The 22,399-nt window shown below is 37.0% G+C and overlaps 2 protein-coding genes across 2 annotated transcripts; one reads left to right on the top strand and one right to left on the bottom strand.

Moving 5' to 3' along the window:
• Positions 1–151: 151 nt before the first annotated feature.
• LOC146449261 (nicastrin-like) lies at positions 152–20,451 on the bottom strand. Its single transcript, XM_085101494.1, has 21 exons — positions 20,354–20,451; positions 19,873–19,971; positions 18,068–18,191; positions 16,949–17,043; positions 16,231–16,269; positions 15,455–15,513; positions 14,344–14,424; positions 13,320–13,452; positions 12,114–12,214; positions 11,465–11,575; positions 11,085–11,135; positions 10,293–10,376; positions 9,764–9,916; positions 8,826–9,004; positions 7,790–7,883; positions 6,883–6,990; positions 6,051–6,144; positions 5,505–5,638; positions 4,556–4,704; positions 4,076–4,130; positions 152–3,124 (listed from the first exon to the last, which is right to left on the bottom strand). The coding sequence occupies exons 1-21, from the start codon at positions 20,445–20,447 to the stop codon at positions 2,999–3,001; spliced, it is 2,163 nt and encodes a 720-aa protein (XP_084957620.1). The 5' UTR covers positions 20,448–20,451; the 3' UTR covers positions 152–2,998.
• On the top strand, positions 20,419–22,285 carry LOC146449260 (DNA repair protein XRCC2-like). The gene is made up of 2 exons (XM_085101510.1): positions 20,419–20,565; positions 21,022–22,285. Exons 1-2 carry the CDS (start codon positions 20,419–20,421, stop codon positions 21,901–21,903), a joined length of 1,029 nt encoding a protein of 342 aa, XP_084957636.1. The 3' UTR covers positions 21,904–22,285.
• The last annotated feature ends 114 nt before the right edge of the window (positions 22,286–22,399 follow it).

The raw sequence follows: 22,399 nt of genomic DNA, 5'->3' as shown, positions 1-22,399 counted from the left end.
TGGAATAGACTTGAAATGAGAGCTATTGATCAGTCCTTTTCTTTGTTTCTGTTTGCTTCTTGACCAATATTTTACAAAAATATTATGATGCTTTGTACTTTTTTGGTTAAATACTCAGAGTTCCCTGTGAGATTATAAGACATCCAATAAATCTAGTATTTTGTAGATTTTATTAAAAATTTATCTTTAGTAACATAACAAAAAAAGCAACTTCTGCTGTACGTATGCCACCAAATTAAGTTTAGGCTCAAAGCACGACAGAAGAAATATCTTTGGGTCTTTTTCATATACTGTAGCATTTCTGAAAGTAAAGTGACCTGAAATGCTATTTGCATTATGTACAAAAAACAATGAGGAATAACGGATATCATATGGTGTGTACCAAAATATTAAAAAAGAGCATTCAAGAGTTAAATACAACTTCCCCTCATTCCAGGCCCCAGTTGTTCAAAGAGCAGATAATTTTATCCACTGGATAGGTCGCTATGCGGTAGATAAAATGTGTGCAAGAATTTCCCTATAGCCTTGTAATGTGGGTATAAAGTAGAAGCGTTTGTCTGATTTAACTATGGGATTGTGTGAAAAACTTGCCAACAGTTTTTGTTGGAGTACATTTTATCCGCTGGATAGCAACTTATCCACTGGATAAAGTTATCTGCTCTTTGAACAACTGAGGCCAGCTGGAATAAGAGTCCATTGTTTTCATTATCTCTTGACTTCTAAGAAAAATAACAACAGCTTTGATTTTTGAAGACAGGTTTTGACAGCTCTCCTGTCATCTTCAGTATGTTTAGACTTACACTGAAGACGACAGAAGAACTGCCGAAACATGTTTTCAAAAATCAAAACTGTTGTCAGTTTTTCTTGAACGTTTAATCTGCCAACTGCTTTCCAGACCTGTTGAATCTGTCTTTAAGGTATTCTGGTGTATAGAATGTGGTATCTATTATTCCCAAATATTGCTTTTTGCACTGAACATTTACAATGAACATATAGAGAATGTACAGTTCCAGAAAAAGTCCATACCCACCCCAAGGAAGGTCATCGAAAATTCCTAGGGGAGGGAGGTCTTAAAAGTCAAAATTTTAGAAGCAATGTATAAAGCTTAAGTGGAATTTTCTGGGAGAAGGGAGGTGCAAAACAAAAAACCTTCTGTGGGGGGAGTATAGATATTTTCTGAAACTGTACAATGGGACAAACTAGAACATATTTCTTCAAAAACTATAAATGTTACCTTTTTAATGTATTCTTGTTATGAAATTACCACTACACTGATGAATCGGCCTGTACAGGTTTTTGATACCCAAAAGTCTTACATTCCCTAAAGTAATTACCCCTAAAAAAAGGCCACAAAAATTGAAAAAAAAAAAAAAAAAATTGAACGTAGAAGTTTACAAAATCTGCAGAATTTGAATTTTATAGTTTTTTCAAGCAATCAGAGCAAATTTAAGTTAACCTAATCTTCATTTACAATAATCAGGCAGTTTTTCTCACATTTGTGTGTTTTTGGTTTTGAGTTCTGATTGGAGAATTCAATGGCATTTAAACTGCGATCAGGTCAAAATTTTACACCACTCTTGTGTAGCAATAATAATATTATTACTCTTAGTTTGGGCTTCACAAATAGGAAATGGCTGAGCAAATAAAAGGAAAATAAAGTATGATTCCACTTTATATGTTCGCTGTGATTGGCCAGCAGTGATTGCATTGGTTTAACTTTACTACAGCTGTGATAACCTACATGTAGTGTGCTTAGCACACTTTAGAAAAGATGAGCAAAAGTTTAACCAAGCAAAAAGCATCATTATTATAATAACTTCTCTTCAATGCAAAGTTAATCAAAACATATTCAATTGGGACCAAAAAAAATATTAAATATACTGCAAAGTTCTATTTACAAATGGGTGAAAATGATGACTGTTTTTCTCAATGTGATTCTCAGGTAACTTCAGTCTCTCTCAGAATCCTTTTTGTCCCACCCCTATCTTACTCTGAGAGGCAAGAATTGACAGAGCTAGGATCAAGGTAGAACATACTGTTTTAAATCTTTAAATAGCAAAATATGACACAGTAATACAAAATAATCATTAATTTAAAAGATCTTCCCTAAAATAGTGAGGGATATCATGAGTGATCTCCACAGCATTGGAAGCATACTATGATCAGATACAGGTGTATAACAAAGATGGTGGCTGTACATTTTACCTCAATACCTTACAAACCCCAACACAGTCAACAGGCACACTGAAAGATGTAATTTTTGAGAAATTTGTCCCGGTACTAACAACATTGTGTATGTTAGGGTTGAAACTTTTAGAACTTCTCTGTGCGTCTTTGTGTGACTTTTTAGGGTTTTTGTATGCTAAGAATCAAGAGTAAATTTACCAGAGCCACCTTTTTTGGTACGGTGGATGTTTTAAACTTAAATTATATTCTTGTCAGGTGCCTGAAAGGCATGATCACCAGCTGTGGGTGGAGGGGGAAGGGGTACAGACACATTCATCTGCTCAAATATTTAGCCACTGATATCAGAACATTGTTCCTCTAGGTTTATAATACTGAAGGGGAATATAGAATGCTCAATAATTATAGAGAGCATCTTGACTGTTTGTCATTGCTGGAACAAATGAGCCAGTTCTCAAACCAATGCAACGAATGAGGCACTAGTTGTAAAATGCCCAGATCTTATACAGTTTTCAAAGGTATGTTCTTTTTCCTCCTAGGACTGTCCTTTTGTTGAAAACCCTATACACCTTAAGCTGTCGCTCATCCTCAGAGGCCCAGGGGCAGCTAATCAGGAAGGGATTTTCATGGGCAAAAGTTTCCAACTGCCCTGGGCACTCCAAGGATGGCTGTATCAAGAAGACACTAATTTTAAACCAGGATATCCTCTTTGAGGAGATCAGCTTAGTGATTCTTATGACTTGCATATCTGAATTTGCTGTAAAACATGCACAGAAATGATTTTTCCATTTTGCAATTAGTTATTGATCAATGATTAACTATCGATGTCTCCACTGAGAGGGTCAGTTGGGGTAAAGAGCTTGTCAGCCTTTTTGTTTACGAAGAAAACAAGTCCAAACGAGATGATGGTAATGATTAATCCTGCAGCAAGAGTCACACCCTAAAAAAAAACAGAACAAACAAAATTTAGCCTGAGTAAACAGATGACGTTTCTTGGTGCCCCCCATGGTCTCTCTGCAAAATAATGGGCAGACCAGTGGGGGCATCTTAAAATGCTACAACTGTTTACTCAGGATAAACAAAATTGAGAACAAGACAGTTAAGGACGGTGCCTACTATTGTTACTGCGCATACGTTCTGCGCATCGCGAGATGCTCGGGTTTCCTATGGGTGGTGCCTACTAATACAGGAATATTTTTGCGCGGTTTAAAACTATATGGAGAAAGCAGAACTTACCAAATCCTTTTGATATTTTAAAAGAAAATTGGGGGTAACCATGCGTTCTTCAGAGATAATTAAGCTTCAATTTAGGAAAAAATCCCATACATTGGTTTATATTTTGGCGTTTTTTAGAGATATTATTGCTTAATTATCTCTGAAAAATGCATGGTTACCCCCAATTTTCTTTTTGGATTCCAATAGGCCTTGCTGAGATCTGCTTTTCCCGCATAGTCATAAACCACACAAAAATACTTCGGTATTAGTAGGCACCGTCCTTAATTATTACAAATTATAATATGAAGAGAATACTCAGGGATAATTGACATACAATGTACCAACAATAATTAATTGGGCTGATTTGGTCCAATTTGACAGAGAAAATGAGTGATGGAAATCTGATTTATATTTTAAAAACAAATTGTGGTAGCACTGTAGACAGATTTTTGAATCAGGCCGATTTTCATCCAGCTCTACATCAATAGAAAAAAAAATTGGCCAACAAATTCTAACTTGTAAATATTTGGCCCATACAATATTAAACTTACTAATCAGGCCAATGAATTGGTATGTGTAAATAATTTATTAGCCTTAAAACAGAAATTTCACAAACAACACATTGTTTAACGCAACATAACAAAACATTACTTAATGCAATGTCACCCAGGCATACCTCAAGTTTTGGGTTTGCCACAAGAAAGAGACGTACTGTAAGATCATCTCCCCACCTATCAAAATGAGATTTAAAAAAAAAAAAAGATTTAAAACAGCATAAAAAGAATGATAAAATTAATCATCATCATCATCATCATTATCATCTCAATTAGGTCGGTAAAAGCCGGTTAGGCTACACACCAACCACTAACAAAATGTAAAAGTAAAAATTACATGCCACAATAAGACAGTAGAATACAGAAAAATGATACTGCTCCACTAGGCAGGGAATGTACTGGCAAGGCTGGGTTCAAACTCACTGACTGGAAAGAGGACTGGAGGAGGGTTCATTGGCTAGTAATTATGCTATACCCAGGGGGTGCCTCATGCCTCTGCTGTGAGGCATGAATGGTGGCTGGCATTATGCCCTGGAACGTAGTAAATGCAGTCCAGAATTTATGTACCAAGATGAATTTTACAAAACAACCATCCAACTTACGTGCTTTCAGCCCATGTAGAGTATTCAGTTGAATCATACTTTTCTAACAAGAATGCTGGTGACACGGCAGGCGAAAGATACACTGAACCACTCACACATATACCATCACTTTTTGGATCCTTTCCTTGCATTGTCCTCTTAACCACACCCTGTAATGAATAATCAATAGAAATCAACTTTGTTAAATGAGGGTGACTCTTAACAGTCTGTTATGACTGACAGCTCTGTGGCCCTCAAGATTATTTCCAGTTTGAATTAGAATTTGGAAATGTCGGTTTTTAAGGAGAGGGGAAAACTAGAGTACCCGGAGAAAAACCTCTTGGAGCAAGGACGAGAACCAACAACAAACTCAACCCACATATAACATTGTGTCCGGGAATCAAACCCTGGCCACACTGGTGGGAGGTGAGTGCTATCACCACTGTGTCATCCCTGCTTGTCCCTGTAATAAATGATGAGGAGACAACAAGGGGTGGAATGTGTGTAAATTAAACCAGAATAAGAAATAAGAAACTACCAACAAATGATTATTTTCAAGTGGGAACTAACCATGTTGTGAGGATATGTGTCAATAAATTTAGAGATTTATAGATTCATAAAGATATATATCGATTTATTCAAGACACGACTACAAAGGAAATTTATCATTTTTCCTTTTTTAGAATGATCAGAGGATGGAATAGCCTTCCTTGCGATGTACATAGTTGGAAGTAATTATCTAGGGATTTTTAAGTGGTGCTTACAATAGCTGTTAATCAGTTTAACTTTGTGGTAACGTTTCAGTTTTATTTTAGTTTTAATATATAGTTGTTGTGACGTCTCATGGATTTTACTGACTATAAAATAAATGTAGATGCAGATGTAAAACTGATACTCCCCCTCCCTAATCCAATGTACAGAAAAAAAATGATGGCAACTTGTACCTTTAATAAGTAACAATCCAACCCACCTCAGAGGAAGAACATTTTTCACTCTTTGGAGACCAGTGGAGACCAGTAAAATAGAGCAGAAGCTGGGAAATCGTTGTAGTAAGAAAGTTGCCTGTCCCATTTACACCAACATAACGTTGAAACGGTATTTCATCTGCAAAGAGAACCCAGTGAATTCTATACCTTGCTTTTGCCACAGACCACTAACAAAGTGACTTAATTTTATCGTTTTGTGTTACCTGTTGTGTCTGGTCAACGAATTTGGTTGTATTTATTATGTTTGTATGTGTACTAGACTTTTTTGTGGCTCATGTGTGCCAATCATAAGGTCATGTACTAAGCTGTTTGTAAACCTTCAAAAGAACCTCTTATTGAAAGCTTTATTGAACCAACTAAGTTGTTTGGTAAACAAACAAACAAACAAACAAACAAACAAACAAACAAACAAGAAAAACAAAAGCACACACAAAGACAAAAACAAAACAATTGAGCAATAAACATTATTTCTCTAATGGGCCATGAAGTACAAATAGTGTAAAAGCAAAAGTCAGCCAATCAATGCTTACATTTCTTCCATTTCTTCCAGTCTTTTTTAGTAAACACCTCACTATAAAGAGGACAGTTGGAGCGAATGAAAAGGCAGTACGCCAGGTGCCCAATCTGTGAAAAAGACAAAGATCATTCTCATTACTTTACGACATGAATTTTTATCTTCCCACCATACTATTTATTGATAAAAGTAAGTACGATGAGGATGATGGTGGTGGTCTGGATGAATGGGCAACAGACGTGTCCATTTTACACCATTTTGCTGGGGAAATAGACCTTTGTCACTTGGTGACCATGTTGAGTCTCAGGAGAATAAAAAGCTTTGTTTTTGCATGGCAAGCCTCGCACTGAATTTGCGTCTGGGCGATGCTTGCCGTGCAAATTTCTCTAAGACTCAACATGGTCCTGTGTAACAAAGGCCTATAGGACTGAACATCAGCTAAAATGTTCTGCTGTAACTGTTCATTTCTTATACTGTATACCTGTAGGGGGGAGGAGGAGGGGGAGGGAGGGGGGTTGGAATGTTGTCGATCCAAATTCATTTTCACTTGCCCCTCCCTCAGAGTTCCATTTTTCCTGGATACCCTCTCCCCCCACCCCTGAAAACAAAAGGGAAAAGAAGAGCAAAATGGGGCATGCTTTACACCAAACTGCTACCTGAAATTGCTTCAATGACCATAGTGACATCAGGTTCCTTTATCTATTAAGCGATGCACCCCTTTGAAGAAATCTTTTTTGCATGGATTGACTCAAATTCCACCCGCTCACTGGAACCCACCAAACAAAAAAAATGAACTATAAAAATATTAATGTATGTGTAACTTATTTTCAGTATAAGCAGATACTCACGACTGCTTCAGTGTCATTGTCTACTTTGATCTCATATCTCGGGGGCTGTCCATCATTGGCCAACTGGTATAGAGCTGTAGCTACTGTGGCTGTTATCTTAGCAAGTTTCTGGGAGAAGAAAGAGTCATATGTTCTTTGTAAATTTTACAGTTTTCAAAAACTAATTTTTCCAAGAATATACAACATATCAGACTGATTACCAAGGGTGACTTGAATGCTGTTTTATTTCATGGAGTCCATTTATTAGCAGCTTATTGTTCGATATGTGCTTATGAGGCATAATGTACATAAATAGTTATCATCTGTTTGTGGTGTGTAACTCCTCTGTGTCCTGTTTTTAACAAAATGCATTTTTATAACTTCTTTTAATTATGTCTTTTGTACTTTCTGTATCTCCTTGTTTTTAACATTTTCTTAACTTCTAATTTTATTAATAAAGATACTGTGATTGCTAAGGATATTGCCACTTCAGAAATATTTCATTCTAATAATTATCAATTTATTATTATTCACATTATCAATAATTATTATAAATTTATTATTATTATGCCAATTTTGTTGAATAACTTTTCAGTTTACAATTTGTTCCGAAACCTGCTGCCGACAGTGTCTAGGCAACAGTTCCTGGACTGGGAAAAAAAATGTGTGTTTCATTGTCTTAAACTGTAGAATTTTTTGGTGAATTCGCAGCTCTGTGATGTGATATAATCCACTTCTGACAGTTGGTTAGTACTTTAGTGACATCTTTCTTGTGGGCTAGATCAGAGAGTTCTTTCTTAAGGGTGATGTTGAAATCTCCCAGGAAGTTAAACACTATATTGGTTTGCTTGTTATCATTATCATTATCATTATCATTATCATTATCATTATTCCCTCCTAAACTATACTTCTAGTTTTGAGAGCTTACCTTTGTAAAGTTTGTTAAAAGGTAAACTGTGTCATTCTCCTTGGGAAACATTCCTCCCACTTGGTAGAGATCATCAAAATGACTATTGTAAAATCTGAAAAGCAGGTATTTGATTAACTCTTTAACCCCTAATATCAAAGAACAAATTCTCCTATCTTGTACCCATACTTTAGTACTAGGGAGAAGTTATTAAAATATCGGGAAAATTCACCTTGGGTGATTCTATCCTTAATTCTCATGACCTCAGGAGTTACACTGTAAATAAGCATTGATATTACAAGGAGAAATTTGATGCTGATCACTGTTACGGCTAAAGGGTTAAAAACATTGGCCAGCAACTGATCTACTGCAATTTATTTATCGTGCATAGTGAAATCCTTGAAGAACAGCAGGAAAGGCTATGTGATAATTTGATCGAGCAATCTTTTCCCAACAAGTGCCACCATGTAATAAGCACCCATACTCCAATAAGGACATGTATTGCCTGCAGTCATACCTCTATGCATCCTTGTGATTGATGAGAGTAACAGTGAAATGTTCTTTGGTTTGGAACCCCCAACCCCCAATCTCACTTCTCTGGAAATTCCAATTTGCACTTTCTTGTAAAAACTTTGGCCCTTGACACACCCCTTCCCCTCAGAATTTCCAATGACTTTCAAAATGGGGGTGGGAGGGGGGTATTTTCTGGAATATATGCATTCTTGGAATTCACTTCACATGAACAAGTACAGTATATATGGAGTAGATTACAATATTTTACCCGACCCAGTATAATAGTAATTATTATTAACTGCTGGGTTGGGCTAGTGTTAATTGACTATTCATGATACTTGACAGCGAGAGCTAAATCAAGGAAATAACACTTAGAAAAACCTGAGGTGTGGGGGGTGGGGTGCGGTAACCCAGAGATATCTTAGCATTTCATCCACGGAAAAGGTGCATGCAATACTTGTGGTTTATTCATGCTACAGAAACTAAAGCTAAATTCAAGCCAGTAAGCAACTAGGTTTGTCAATTTAGACTTAACATTCCTTACTTGTTTGTATATTGATCACTGTGGTCTGTAAGAACAATTCCAGGGATTTTTCTATTGGATCTCAAGAATCTCTGGAATGAAGCTGGTGGCAATGGCAGAGGAGCTCCACTGGAAGGCTTCTCGACATCCAGCTTGTAATTAGATCCTGCTTCTTGAAGTGTTTTAAAGATATTATTAACCTGTAAAACAAAAATTTGGGGACGAAAATGTGAAATACATATTAGTAGTTCTTCTTTATTCCCTCAAAATCAAATCTGGAATACCATAATGAACTGTCAACCTTGTTCTCACAACAGAAAAAAACATCCTGGAAAGATATCTTGTAAATTGTCCTTAAGATCTGGAGTCATTTGACAGTTTACATCTGTACACAGAAAGGAGGACGTAGGGGGGGGGGGGGGAAGGGAGGCGGCAAGGAAGCGAGACTCCAGGAGGAAGGGTTGCAAGAACTGGGCAAGAGAAGAGGGTAGGAGCTAAAAGAAAGCACTTGAAAGACATCAGGAGAGTAAGAGTAGTGCACAATAAAATTATGTTTACAATGCGCAGGTGGAGAGGAAAGGGGGGGGGGGGGGGGGGATTACAGCTGGTTTAGCCTAAGCCGCAGAGAGAATCAACCGCTGGTAAATACCATCTATGAATTGGGACCAAAATCTTTGTTCTAGACCACCAATGGCTTACCAGGATCTGGGTACGCTATGTGATTGACCTAAATTGCACAAGGTCATTGTTCAATTGGTCTGGTTATAGCCAATTAGATTGAAAGGAATTTCGAAAGAGAATTCTGGTATTTCGAGCTCCTTCATTGGTGGTCTCATTAAGAACAAGGATTCAGGCACTATTTCCGAGACAGTACTAATGGCAGTTGAATCAGTCTATGGTGCAGGCTGCAGGTGGGTGAGATCAGAAGTAAAGGGCACCCCTTCAGAACCTTACAGTACCTGGTTGCCAGTGCTGCCCATACCCATGGAGACTGGGTCAGAATGGGCCCACACGGGACCACCATCCTCTATGAGCCCAACTTGATTAAGCTCTATGAAGTACTTGATATTTTCAGTCTTCATCTTGAACATTATATTCTTATGGTCTCCAACCTAATTAACAAAGAAACAAAGTTTAGTGGTCTACAACATGAAATTCAAATTGTTGGTGTGAAATCTTTGTACCTTTTTAATTTTATGGCTTTCATTTTGAGCCATAACCTGTGGCAACTTTAAGTTTATAAATTTTCTAGAAGTATACATAGAAAAGTAGCAATCATATTGGGTCACAAACTTTTGAGAGTTCTGTTGGCCAAAAACACACAACCAAAAATAAGTGGGGAACAATGGTAAAAGTTTCCTTCTGCTGCCTGGTCAATTCTGTAGTAAGTCAGAGAAATTATAAACCTACAAGTAAATGATTTTTGACTAAATTAATTTTTGACTTAACAATTCTCTATTGAACTGAGCAACAGAAAAAACCCATTACCTTCCATGATTGAGCATCTCTGGGAAAATCATCGTGTTCCATGTCATAAACCATTCTTGATGAACCAATGTAATCCCAGCTTTCCTTTAAGTAAAAAGTAACAAACCACCCTTGAGGTATAATTTTTAATTTTGTATTAAGGACAGTGGCACCTGTTGTGACTGTGCATATGTTGTAGGTTAAAATGAATCCCAGGTTAAAATGATTTCAACCTCGGTTGATTTGTATTTTCCTTTGTTTCAGATGTAAATTACCCAACCTTAACAAAGGAAAATACAAATCAACCTAGGTTGAAATCATTTTAACTTGGATTCATTTTGACCTACAACACCTTCAGTGCATCTCGAGATGGTCTGCTTATTATAATCTTACAATCATACTAACAGAATTCTATTTTTTTATTTCAGACTCTTTTGTACAATAATATTTGTCATATAATAGATTGTAATAAAATTGTACTAGTTTAGTCTGCCATGTCTTTTCTCAATAGCAGAGTCAGTTTTGACTCTCAGTGGATCACCCTAGCACAAATGAATATTAATTGAGATAATTGAGCTTCAATTTTGACAGAAAATGCCATAAATTGTGCTATAATTTAAAGCTTTTTAGAATTATTGCATCTTTTTTCTGAGAGATATCCAGAGAAATCTTTAGGATTCCATTCAAATGCCAGACATTACAAAGAGGAATTTGAATGTTCATTTCATTCTTGGAAATACTGGTTATGCGTGACATAGACTGTCAGACAGGCTGGAAAATTTGACTAGTGTTTCTCTAAATTTATCAACTCACCCCTTGGAAAAACGTAAACATGATAGGGTTCTTGGGTGCTGCAACTGATCCCTGAAAGACACATAATCATGTAAACCAACTAGTGCTCACAATTTTTTTTAAATAAACAACCAGACATTTGCATACACAAAATACGTAAAAAAGTAACTACAAATATTAGCATAATTTTAAAACATAGGCAAATGGCCAGTTAAAAGTATGACTGTAGTCTGTACATGGCATAACTACAGGTATGACAATGGCGCTGACTTGCATTTCTTTTCAAAGTCCCTAGCATAAAATGCCTATGTAAAAAAGGAACTACTACATAAATTAGCATAATTAACACAGGCAAATGGCAGACTGCACAAGGCATAACTATGACAATAATGCTGACTTACATTTCTTTTCAATTCCCCTAGCACCTTAGCTGCAGCTAATGCCACGATGATCCCTGTGCCGTCATTATCCACTCCTGGTGATAAGTCGTGGAAAAATGAACTGGAATCCAACTATAAAAAGAGCAATATTATTAATTGCAATTTCTCCACAATGATTCCATTTTCTGCATAGACTGTGACCAGTCTCTCTTTTTCTCAAAAATCTGCCGGCAGTGTTCCAGATAAGAGAGGGGTCTCAGGTCAAAAACCCGAGAAGCTTAGCTTTGTGACCCGACAAAATGAATGGCAAACTTAAGAAAATTTAGAGAGAACCAGAGCTATTGACCCCTCAAATTCTTCATTGACTCTCTGATTTTGAACGTTATCTGGAACACTGTGCAGGGAATAATGCAAAAAGCTGAGCAAGCATGATAATCGAGGGGTGAGTGGAAAAGCCATGAGCCGTGCGGCTTGCGCACATGACTCATGGCTTCGGCTTTGGCGCTCACCCCAAATAGGACTTGCAGTGTCCTTGCACATCAAACTTTGTACCAGTGTCAACTTTATTAAGTTTGAAACCCACATGATATTTGTTGCGGAGGTACCCCTTACATAAACATACAGACATGAAAAAAATAACATGTGATGGTGTAAAATTAATGCCTTGTACCTTGGTAGCAAGCATCACCACCTCAGGTTCTTTCAGTGGATCTGTTATGGGATACAAGGTTCCCCAAACATTCTGGTCTCCAAGAGGCTGACAAAACTCACCTAAAAATAAAATAATGAAACTTGAATGAGGTTCTTTTATTTCATCTCCTCAAGAGGACCTCTCTGGTTTTCATGGGGATTCTCTATAGAAGAAAAGTCTGCATAAGACCATTTACCCAACTTATATGGATTATTCCTCTTGGTATGAGTGTATCAAGATTGACAAAATAGAAGATTCTAGAAGACACTAAAAGAGTTCTCTTGTTGAACCTCTTCCTTCAAGTAACCTGGTGTTCCTACAAACACTTGTCATCCATTAAGACAGTCGAACAAAAGACTACTGAATTTGAATACTGAATTAATATTCTAATCATTTGTATTAGGAGTTTTTTTTGTTGAGCACTTGTTTTGTTGAGCTCAGACTTGAAAAAGTGTGTTTAGTCGTTAAGTTTTCGTTTATTTGATAATATAGTTGTAATTTTGTATTGTCAAAACACCTGGAGAAAGCAATTTGGTTCTAACTTTGGAGACTGTGACAGAATTCCTTTGTAAGTGTCACCATTCAAATGAAAGCATATGTTGTGGTGTGGTTTAACGTGTTGTACTAACACTTCTAACATTTGAGTCTGTGGATGAAACAACCATTCAGATGAAAGCTACTGAGCACTCACTACTTCCTTGTGATACTATTTATTATGCTGTACAAGGTGGTTCTAACTTTTGAGTCTGTAGCTAGATGAAACCATAAAGTTTGTCAATTCAAATGAAAGCTACTGAGCAGAACTTTCCCGTGGTGCTGTTTATTATGTTCGCGTTCGTTGCTTCGCGGCTCTCTCACGAGGGGAAAAATCAAGAAAAACCTCTGGGACCAGGGTATTTATTATGCTGTACAAGGTAGTTCTAACTTTTGAGTCTGTGAATGAAATCCTGAAGTATGACCATTCAAATGAAAGCTACTGAGCAGTACTTTCCTGTGGTGCTGTTTATTATGCTGTACAAGGTGGTTCTAAAGTTTGACTGGAGCAGAAACTGAACATTAAAAAGCATAAACTTTAAGATGTTCAGGTAACCAATGTGCAAATTTTTGATCCAATGCACAGCATTTCAGTGACGCACATTGACACATCAACGTACCACTGATAATAATTTGTCAGGATTAACTTACTGTCTGTTACTTTTGGCATATGAGTTTTCCTCATGCATGTTGGAGTATCTTTGGCAGCGTACATAAAATCCTTCAGCTGCACACCGCACAGTGGATAGTCAGGTTGTTCCTGACTGTTATGTTTCCAATAACACTGCAATTGCAAGGAACAAAGTGTAATTAAAAAGAGACCATTCACCACAGCTCAGGGCCCGGTTGTTGGAAAGCCGATTAACGCTAATCTATGATTAAAAGTTAATCAAGGTTTTCATCTTGCGCTCCAAAAGTGGTTTTAAAGGCTAATTTCAAGCTAAAGGTAAAGAAAAGTCTACGCTAAAACTGAGGGGCAAAAATCTTTTGGAAGAATCTTTATTGCTTTGTAATTAAACTCAATTCATAGTTCATGTTAATCCAGGATTAGCTTAATCGGGCTTTGAACAACTGGGCCCAGTTGTTCAAACCCTGATTAAGCCAAATCCTTGGTTAACGCGAACTTTTATTTGAGTTCAGTTATCAATCAATAATCATTTTTCTAAAACATTTTTGCCATTCAGTTTTAACTTCGACTTTTCTTTTACCTTTAGCTTAAAAAATTAGGTTTTAAAAACATTTTTAACAAGTGAGAAAAAAACCTCAGATCAAATTTTAATCAGGGATTAGCATTAATCGGATTTTCATAAACTGGGCCCAGGAGGAAAAGGTAATGATTACCATAGACAAAATGTGATTGTCCTTTTTTTTTTCAAAATGATCCCAGATTCTACCACTGCTAAAAATTAATTATATTGAGGACAGTGAGGAGCTTACACACACCGCAAGTAGAGGTCCTTTGAACTTCCTAGATAAGTCGGGAAGAGGAAGGGACTTATCTAGGAAGATTGAAGGGCGTCTGCTCGCAGGGTATCAGGAGCTGGGGTATAACATGAAAAACAAGTGTAAACAAGGGGTAGACTTCCCAAGATACCAAATACTACTGATGGCAAGTTTCTGCACAGTACGCTGCAAGTAATAAAATAGAATGTTCTTCACTGTTTGGTATTTGTACCTCAACAAGGGCATCTACTTCTTTCTCATTGTTCAAAGCAAACATGGGGATATCGTAGTACATAAATGACATGGCATTTCCCTGCAAGAATAAAATCAAGCACAATGTTAACCCTGTAGCTTCTAAGAGCACCAAGCAAATAGTACTGCTTGTTGATGGTATTTTGTGTGACTAGTCAGACTTAACAATTTCATACACAGACTCAAAATTTAGAACCACCTTGTACAACATAAAAAAACAGCACCACAGAAAAGTACTGCTCAGTAGCTTTCACTTGAATGGTCATACTTTAGGATTTCTTCCACAGACTCAAAAGTTAGAATCACCTTGTGCAACACAATAAACAGCATCACAGGAGAGTACTGCTCTCTGAGTGGTCACACTTTAAGATTTCTTCCACAGACTCAAAAGTTAGAATCACCTTGTACAACATAATACACAGCACCACAGGAAAGTACTGCTCAGTAGCTTTCACTTGAATGGTCATACTTTAGGATTTCATCCACAGACACAAACGTTACACCTAATAGAAGCACCCTGTACAGTATGGCAAACAGCACTACATGGACATACTGCTCAGTAGCTTCCATTTGAATGGTCACATTTAGGCTTTCAACCATGAACTCAAAAGTTAAAACCACCTTGTGCAGCATAATAAACAGCACAACAAGACATACCACTCGATAAGTAGTGTTCATTTGAACTTAATACGTTTTATTATTCTTGAAATCAAGGTCCAATTCACAGAGAGTTAAGGAAAGTTTTCAGGGGCATGTCTAACATTTATGTTGCAGCAATAAAAATTATTGCAAAAACTTGGTTTTACATCAATTTATTTTACCTGTTACCTAATATATTTTTAAAATTCATGTATTGCACAAGGCTTTTTAAATAATTATTATACCCAGATATCTGTTATTTTTTGCTACCATTATTTCAGTGTCCTGGATTGCAAGACTTATGTTTAGCCCAAAGATATGACACTTAGTAAAATTGTTGATTAATTATTGATTTATTGACTCTTAACCTTTGTGCCTACTGGTGGAAAGAGCATTGATAATGACAGAAACTTGAAGATAAAATTTAACTGCACAAATTAATGACCACTTACTCCCTTGTTCCACTTTACTTTTTTGCAGTTTCCGTATTTGGAGTCACCTTTGTACGCACCTAAAAAGGAACAGAAAAGAACATTGAGATTAAGCAACAAGAGCCTTTAACAGTCCTGTGTACTACATGTTTGTAACTAAAAAAAAAAAAAAAAAAAACAGAGGACAAAACTACTCCAACACCTTTATCTATCTAACACATGTATTTCAATGTTAAAATAATTATTCATATATCCACTTTTCATCGCCCACTCCTTCTTAATATGAAGTTTGTTCCATGACTGAAAAGAAAAAGAAATGATGTAGAAATACATGAAACAAGAAATATGAGTGATAGGAACCGACGTTTCGGTGAATCTTGCGCCATTATCAAGGTTACATAATTAATGATAAAGAGCGGTTTGTTTGAATGTGCAGTCCGATTCTCTTCGTGCTAAAGTATTTAAGTAATTAGCTTGCCGCTATGTTATGCAAATTCGCTTCAACTTTACCTTTTTACAAACCGCTCTTTATCATTAATTATGAAACCTTGATAATGGCGCAAGATGCACCGAAACGTCGGTTCCTACCACTCATATTTCTTGTTTCATGACTGAAAAGAAGCATCACAAATTGTCAAATCTGTAGTGTAGGCTACAATAGGGCAAGTCTGGAGTGTTCTTTTTCTATTTTTTTTTTTTTTTTTTGGCCAGAAGAGTAATAAGTCCCTTTTGCACAAAATCATTTAAATGTAAGCAAGTGCAAATTAAACTGCAGCTCTGTTGATGGTTTTACTTACCAAAATGATCATTGGGACATTCATAATCAGGAGAGGACACTGCAAGAAGTATAAACCACGCAGTTAGTTTTTACATGTATGGCATCAATCTTTTTGTTCTTCTCCCTACCATTCTCCTGATATTTTTATACTACTACAGTGGAAGTTCTCATAAGCGGACACCCTCGGAACGCGAAAAAGGTGTCCATAACTGGAGCTGGCCACTTATGAGAATGGTTTTTGTAAGCACTACATAAATTCATCATCATCATCATCATCATCATCAAAGAAGGAAGCTGAGACTAGTCTTGATATGGTGTCTTGTTCCCTATTCCTGGTGCCGTGCCCAGCCGGTCCCATGTCTTTGGCAGCCCATAAGAAAACCCACTAAAACAGTCTGCAGGCCATGTTACAGTCAACTCCTTTTACTGTGGACACTCTCAGGACCACAAGTTAGTGTCTTTCTTAGTGACAGTCCCTAATAGCAGGAATTTAGTCAAATGTCTGTACTCTATTTTTGCCGGGGATTTAGCCGCTGTCCGTGTTATCAAGGTGTCCATAATAGCGAGGTGTTTGCAAGGCCGATTTAGGTGAGAGGTGACTGTAGTAGTAATAAACATTTACGATGAACATTATAGGATAAGATGTTTGCTGCCTTTCATAGGTTATGAAGCATGCCAGAGCTACCTATTCAAGAAAGCAAAAGGTTAACTTACTCATAATTTTATAACTGAGTTACCTTTTTCTGGGGTGTATCTATATTTTCCTGATGGGACAGCTATTACTAGTGCTCCACTGATCTTCTTGTTGTCTATAAGTGGTCTAAGTAATTTCCTGAGAAAAAAAATGAGGCAAAGGCAAACTTCAATTTATTATAACACTTTGCAGTTGCAACAATGTTCAGAATGATCAACTCAAATCCCATTTAAATAAAAACTTTAGAATTACTGAGGCACAAATCATTTCTTGAATTTTTGTGTGTCAATGAGAAAAAATATTAAAGTTATCTCTCAGGACTTTTCCATATTCCAGAATATGGCCAATTAAATGTACCATTAACAAGATGAACACCAGTCATTCTGGAATGAAATGACCATTCATTGGTGATCTTTCGAAGTTTTTTTTCTCTCCCATGAATTATAAAGAGCAGATTTCAATTTTGGTGGCAAAAAATGGGTTTCACATTAAGGTGATTCGGCTGAAAAAGAAGGAGTATTTAAAATTGTCTAAGACTTGGTCCAGTTCATGACTATGTTATGAGCATTACAAAAATGCAATAAAAAATGGGGTCACCGTGCTCGTTTTTGTGCAACCTGGATGGCTATTATAGTAAATAGATGACCCACGAGGTTTATATTAGGAACGCTAGTAATCAGAAAAGGGAACTATCATTTCTAGAAATATTAATTTCTTGCATTAAAATATCGAATCAGTTCAACAAAATTTACTTTAATCTTACACAACAAACTATTTTCATAGAACTGGAATTAAGATTATGAAGGAAATTAAAGATTTTGCTGCGTGTGCACGTAAGCAGCACTACCTAAATACGTGCTTTTTAAAGCATTCAAATAAAAATATCTCAAAGTAGAGTATTAAACTTTTCTTTAAATCGCGATATATAGTGGTCAACCGTATGACATTTAAATTGATGCATTAAAAAATGGGGGTCGCCGTGCTCGTTTAGAAGAAAAGGACCATTTATTTTCCTGCCGAGCTTAACCTCAAGGAAATCCCGTAATGTTGTGCGCGCGCTAAATGACGCGAAAAATTATGCGCAGCAAGGATGTGCAATGCAATTCAACGGAATCACCTTAACACCATCTCATAGAGTGCTACAGTTTCTGTTGATACTTACAGGTCAAACTGGTCTGATCTGAACAGTGGAACATAAGGTTTGTGTTTTCCTTTTTCTAATATCCACTCAACGTCGCTTATATTTTGAACATAATGAAGTATTCCAATGTCACCATTTATACCGGCTGTGAAAGTAAGATATGAAAACAAACTATTATTGGTAGTGCAACAACAGAAATAACATTTGATTTACTCTGTGAATACATTTATGCTGTGATGCATAAATTCAAAGCCTCAAAAGTCTAATCCTGTAACTTTAATGTAGAAAGTGTAAACCACGATTATGGACAAAACTGTCTGGGTCATCATCCTGCCTTTAAAGCAACATTGTGTGAGGGGGGAAGGGGGGTGAGGGAGGAAGGACGGGGGGGGGGGGGGGGTGAAGGTTTGCTAGTCTACAGGCAGTGTTTTCTAATAGGAAGATTGAGATATATTCACAAGATTCACACTTTTCTTAACAAGTTTCGTCCATGATTGTAGTCATGTCAACTGACAAGGCACCAGTAAACTACATATGGGACTAGCAAAATCCCCAAGGAAGGGGGCGGCGAGAGGGTACTTCCTAAAGTGTAGTAATACGCTTATGTGAAAGGGCTACTGCATGGAGTCACATTTTTAATTTATCTACCAGAACGAGTTCACAAAATATTAATGTTCAACATGACTACCTTATTTGAAATTGAAAGAGCTTGAAGCACCTCAAACAACTGAAATAAATCTGTCTTGCAAGTGACTGCTTAAGTTTAAAAAAAAGGTTTACAAGGTTGAGAAACACAAAGTCACTGAGAGGAGATTGCACAAGTTACATTTGCAAAAAAAGTGACTGAGATGGTGTCTATAATATAAACCACAGAACAGACTATAATGGGCTCTGGGAGGCCAGTGGTAATACCCGAGACTGCTGCCTGACAAAAATTTCAAGAAGCCCACAAGGCCAAAAGCCAAGATGTTAGTGTTATCGCAAAATATTTAGGTGCGCAGAACATTTTTTTGGGCATCCCAGTCTACCAAGATCCTGTTTGAAAGAAGCCTTTATACCACAATATGTCATTTTCTTATGGAACATTGAGAACAGAAACCAACCACAGCATAAGAGAGATGGTTTCCAGTTGAGCTCTGGACCAATGACTGCACAGCGCATGAGCTGAATTAAAACTGTGGTCCCAGTGTCTTAAAGAGTGGATAACTTCATCTAGCAATTTGATTGCTATTCAGCAGATAAGATGTTTTAGTTAGTTAGGGTAGGGAGCATTAGGGAGGCAGCATGGTTGAGTAGTTAGGGCACCGGACTTGAAATCTGGAGGTCCCGCGTTCAAGTCCCGTTCTGACCACTATTTGGAGTTGTTTCTTGGTAGCCCCGAGTTCAACTCCTCGGCCGCGCTTGTAAATAGCCAGATGGTACGCCTCCTGTCAGCTGGGAGTCTTAACCATGTTATGTTGTATTTGAAATATTTGTTTCTTCCCGTTTGTTTCATTGTCCCTGAAAAGCCCCTTTCGGGGAGAGGGTAATTAAGCAATTATTTTTTTTCTTTTGGATAGTGATTTATCCACTAGACAATGTTATCCATTATTTGAGCACCTGAGGCCTCGTCTCATGCTCATGTGCTATAAACAGTTTCAAATGCTTAAGTAGGCTAATTTAGCGACAGAACAGGAATGTCAGTTGACAATGGCGCGTGTATCAAGAAAACCCATAAGATAGTCGAAATAGACTTGTATCCAGACTATTCCGCATGCTCTTGCGTCCTCAAACGATGTTCCCATTCTGTTGCTAAATCAGCCCAGTATTAATTCAGAGGCACTTACAAGTACATCCAATTTGATCTGTTGCATTTGTGAGAATGACACAAGGCATTATACCAGTTAAGTCTTGATAGATTTTCTGGGAAATCTTATCTCCAGTAACTATAAAAGAAAGAAAAAATGGAAGTAGTAAAGGGTCGCAAAGAGATGCTGTTGCAAGGTGAAGTATAACTTTTATCTACCAACCACAAAATTCAAATGTTGAAATACTGTGTTTTCTTTTTTTTCACATGTAGTGTGGGCAGTAAACAGTGGCTTCGTGATTATTGGTTTACTGAAACTTTAAAAACCACAAAAGATCCAAACAAATCCAAGAGCTGAGTTTACATACCTTGACAAATGACAAATTGGTCGTGAGACTAATTTTGATAAGTAAAATTTTGATAATTTTGCAACACACATCGAAGACAAGGAAGTCAGTTGAACTAAACATGACTTAAATCTATAATACAATCAGTTCTTTGGAAATTAAAAACATCCTTACCTGCATGAAATAGTCCAAAAAATAAATAAAATGAGTAAAATGACCAAATTACCGGTTTGGTCGCCATGTTTGATTTTTCTGAAATGTCTCCCATAAGACCTTCGGGTCGTAAATCTTTCCTTTTAGGTCACTTCCGGTTATATCTCATTTCCGGTCAAGTCCAGTCTCCCAGGATATTTCCAGCCAACATGGCGGCTGAATCTGCTGCTCAGGTAATGCTTGTCTTTTGTATAGGTCGGTCTTTACAAAAAGAGCCGATATATCAACAGATTCTGTGCAGAAATTTTGAAATAGTCGTTAAGGTTAACTTTTTATTGCTTGGTGGAGTTATCTAGAATCAGTCCCCTAAAAAAAAACAACAACAACTGAAAAAAAAAAAAATGGAAAACATCACTGGTCTATTCTTTTGAATTCAATTTTGGTTGTTGTAAATACCATTGCAAAGCCGGTATTGTCCATTTATGTTTATAAGAGTTGTTTAATCTCAGCCAGGCCATTTTTCTTTGTTGGATTTCACTGTCAAACCAGTTTAGACATGTTAAACTGACTTTACTCAGACGAGTACAGTACATACGGAGTTGCAGGAAGTAACAAATTTTATCGCCTTTTGGGGTGCCCTACAGTCACACTAGTTAACCATCCTTCATTTCCAAATTCTACCCTTCCAGCTCTTTGTGCGATTAGGAGGAAAGCAGTCCTTAGATGGCCTGGACACCAGTCTCTTTGCTGACATACCAAATGGCATTCAACCAGGAAATGTTGTGGAGTTCAGTGGCCAGGAAGGAAGCGGAAAGACTGAAATGCTTCTCCATTTAATAGCTAATTGCATTCTTCCAAAATCGTGGAAAGATCTGAAGCTGAATGGCCGATCTGTTGGAGTGATACTTGTGGACACAGATTACCATTTCCAGCTTCTTCGGCTGGTAACAATTATGGAACACAGGATTTTGAATGCAATAAAGGAGACCCAAGCTGGTACCGTGTCACACATGAACAACAAAGCAAGCCACTTGGATAACAGTTCTGAGCAACACCACTTATGTTATCCTGAGAAGTATAGTGATTATGAAAACTTCATCAGAACTTGCCTCAGCCGTTTATTTATTGTACAATGCAACAGTAGCATTCAGTTTCTAGCAACAGTCTTATCACTGGAAAATCTGTTAGTTGCAAAACCTGAAGTGGGTGTCTTCATGATTGACAGTTTAAGTGCATTTTACTGGGTTGATAGATTTAGTGGTGGAGAGAGTCTGAGTCATCAGGAAGCCAACCAGAGAAAGATTGTTGACACTGTAACGAGATATGCACAGCAATACCATGTAGTACTGATTCTTACAAAACAGTTAATATTTGGATCTGCAGAAAAGACAACACGTCGTGAATATTTGTGCCAGACTTGGCAAAGATTAGTTAATTTTCGCTATGAATTTGACAGGAAAAGTAGGCAAAATGGAGTGGATTTCTTATATTCGGTTTGTAGGACATACCCGCCAAGCAACAAAAATTTACAATTTTATATCAAGGAAAGTGGCATAGAATTTCTACATTAAGATATATTTTTTCTTGCAACTTTCTACTTGTACTTTTTTGACCATCATTTATGGACATTTATTTGTTTTTCTTCTTTATTTTTATAAAACTACTTTTGGCAAATAAAAATAGTTCACGCAAATCATTATGAAAATCAAATACCTTTACTACCCCTTAATGGCGCCCTTGTGATACAATGTGTACAACAATGTAAAAGATAAATGCGAACAACAAGTGAAATTAGTGGCACAGGATTCCCACCTGTACAAAGTCTCTAATTTTCTGCTGAAGAAAACCTGCTATACCAACTACCAAGAAAGTAGAACAGAAAAAAGACCCTTTTGTTTTGTTATTCAAACTCTGATTGTTTTTTAAGAGAAGCTTCTAATCAGTTCGGGAGGAAGTGTGACGTCACATTTCTTTTGTTCTTGCGAATCGGCAAAATTAATCAACCGGGCCGAGCATACCTGGGATCAAAATAGAAACCTGGGTTCCAGGTCCTCCTCGGTCGCTGAT

This window comes from Pavona decussata, unplaced genomic scaffold, assembly GCF_977016875.1.
Source record: "Pavona decussata unplaced genomic scaffold, jaPavDecu1.1 SCAFFOLD_602, whole genome shotgun sequence".
NCBI classification, from domain to species: domain Eukaryota; kingdom Metazoa; phylum Cnidaria; class Anthozoa; order Scleractinia; family Agariciidae; genus Pavona; species Pavona decussata.
The sequence above is the reverse complement of the archived record's forward strand: the minus strand, read 5'-3'. Positions and strand labels throughout refer to the sequence as shown.

What these genes read in the sequence shown, in the direction of transcription:
- LOC146449260 (XM_085101510.1), top strand. Translation starts at nt 20,419, where the DNA reads ATGTTTGATTTTTCTGAAATGTCTCCCATAAGACCTTCGGGTCGTAAA. An exon ending in CGGCTGAATCTGCTGCTCAG is followed by an intron (nt 20,566 to 21,021) that starts GTAATGCTTGTC and finishes CTACCCTTCCAG; the next exon opens with CTCTTTGTGCGATTAGGAGG.
- LOC146449261 (XM_085101494.1), bottom strand. Translation starts at nt 20,447, where the DNA reads ATGGGAGACATTTCAGAAAAATCAAACATGGCGACCAAACCGGTAATT. An exon ending in ATGTCCCAATGATCATTTTG is followed by an intron (nt 15,514 to 16,230) that starts GTAAGTAAAACC and finishes GTTCCTTTTTAG; the next exon opens with GTGCGTACAAAGGTGACTCC. An exon ending in TAGGGGAATTGAAAAGAAAT is followed by an intron (nt 11,136 to 11,464) that starts GTAAGTCAGCAT and finishes TGTGTCTTTCAG; the next exon opens with GGATCAGTTGCAGCACCCAA.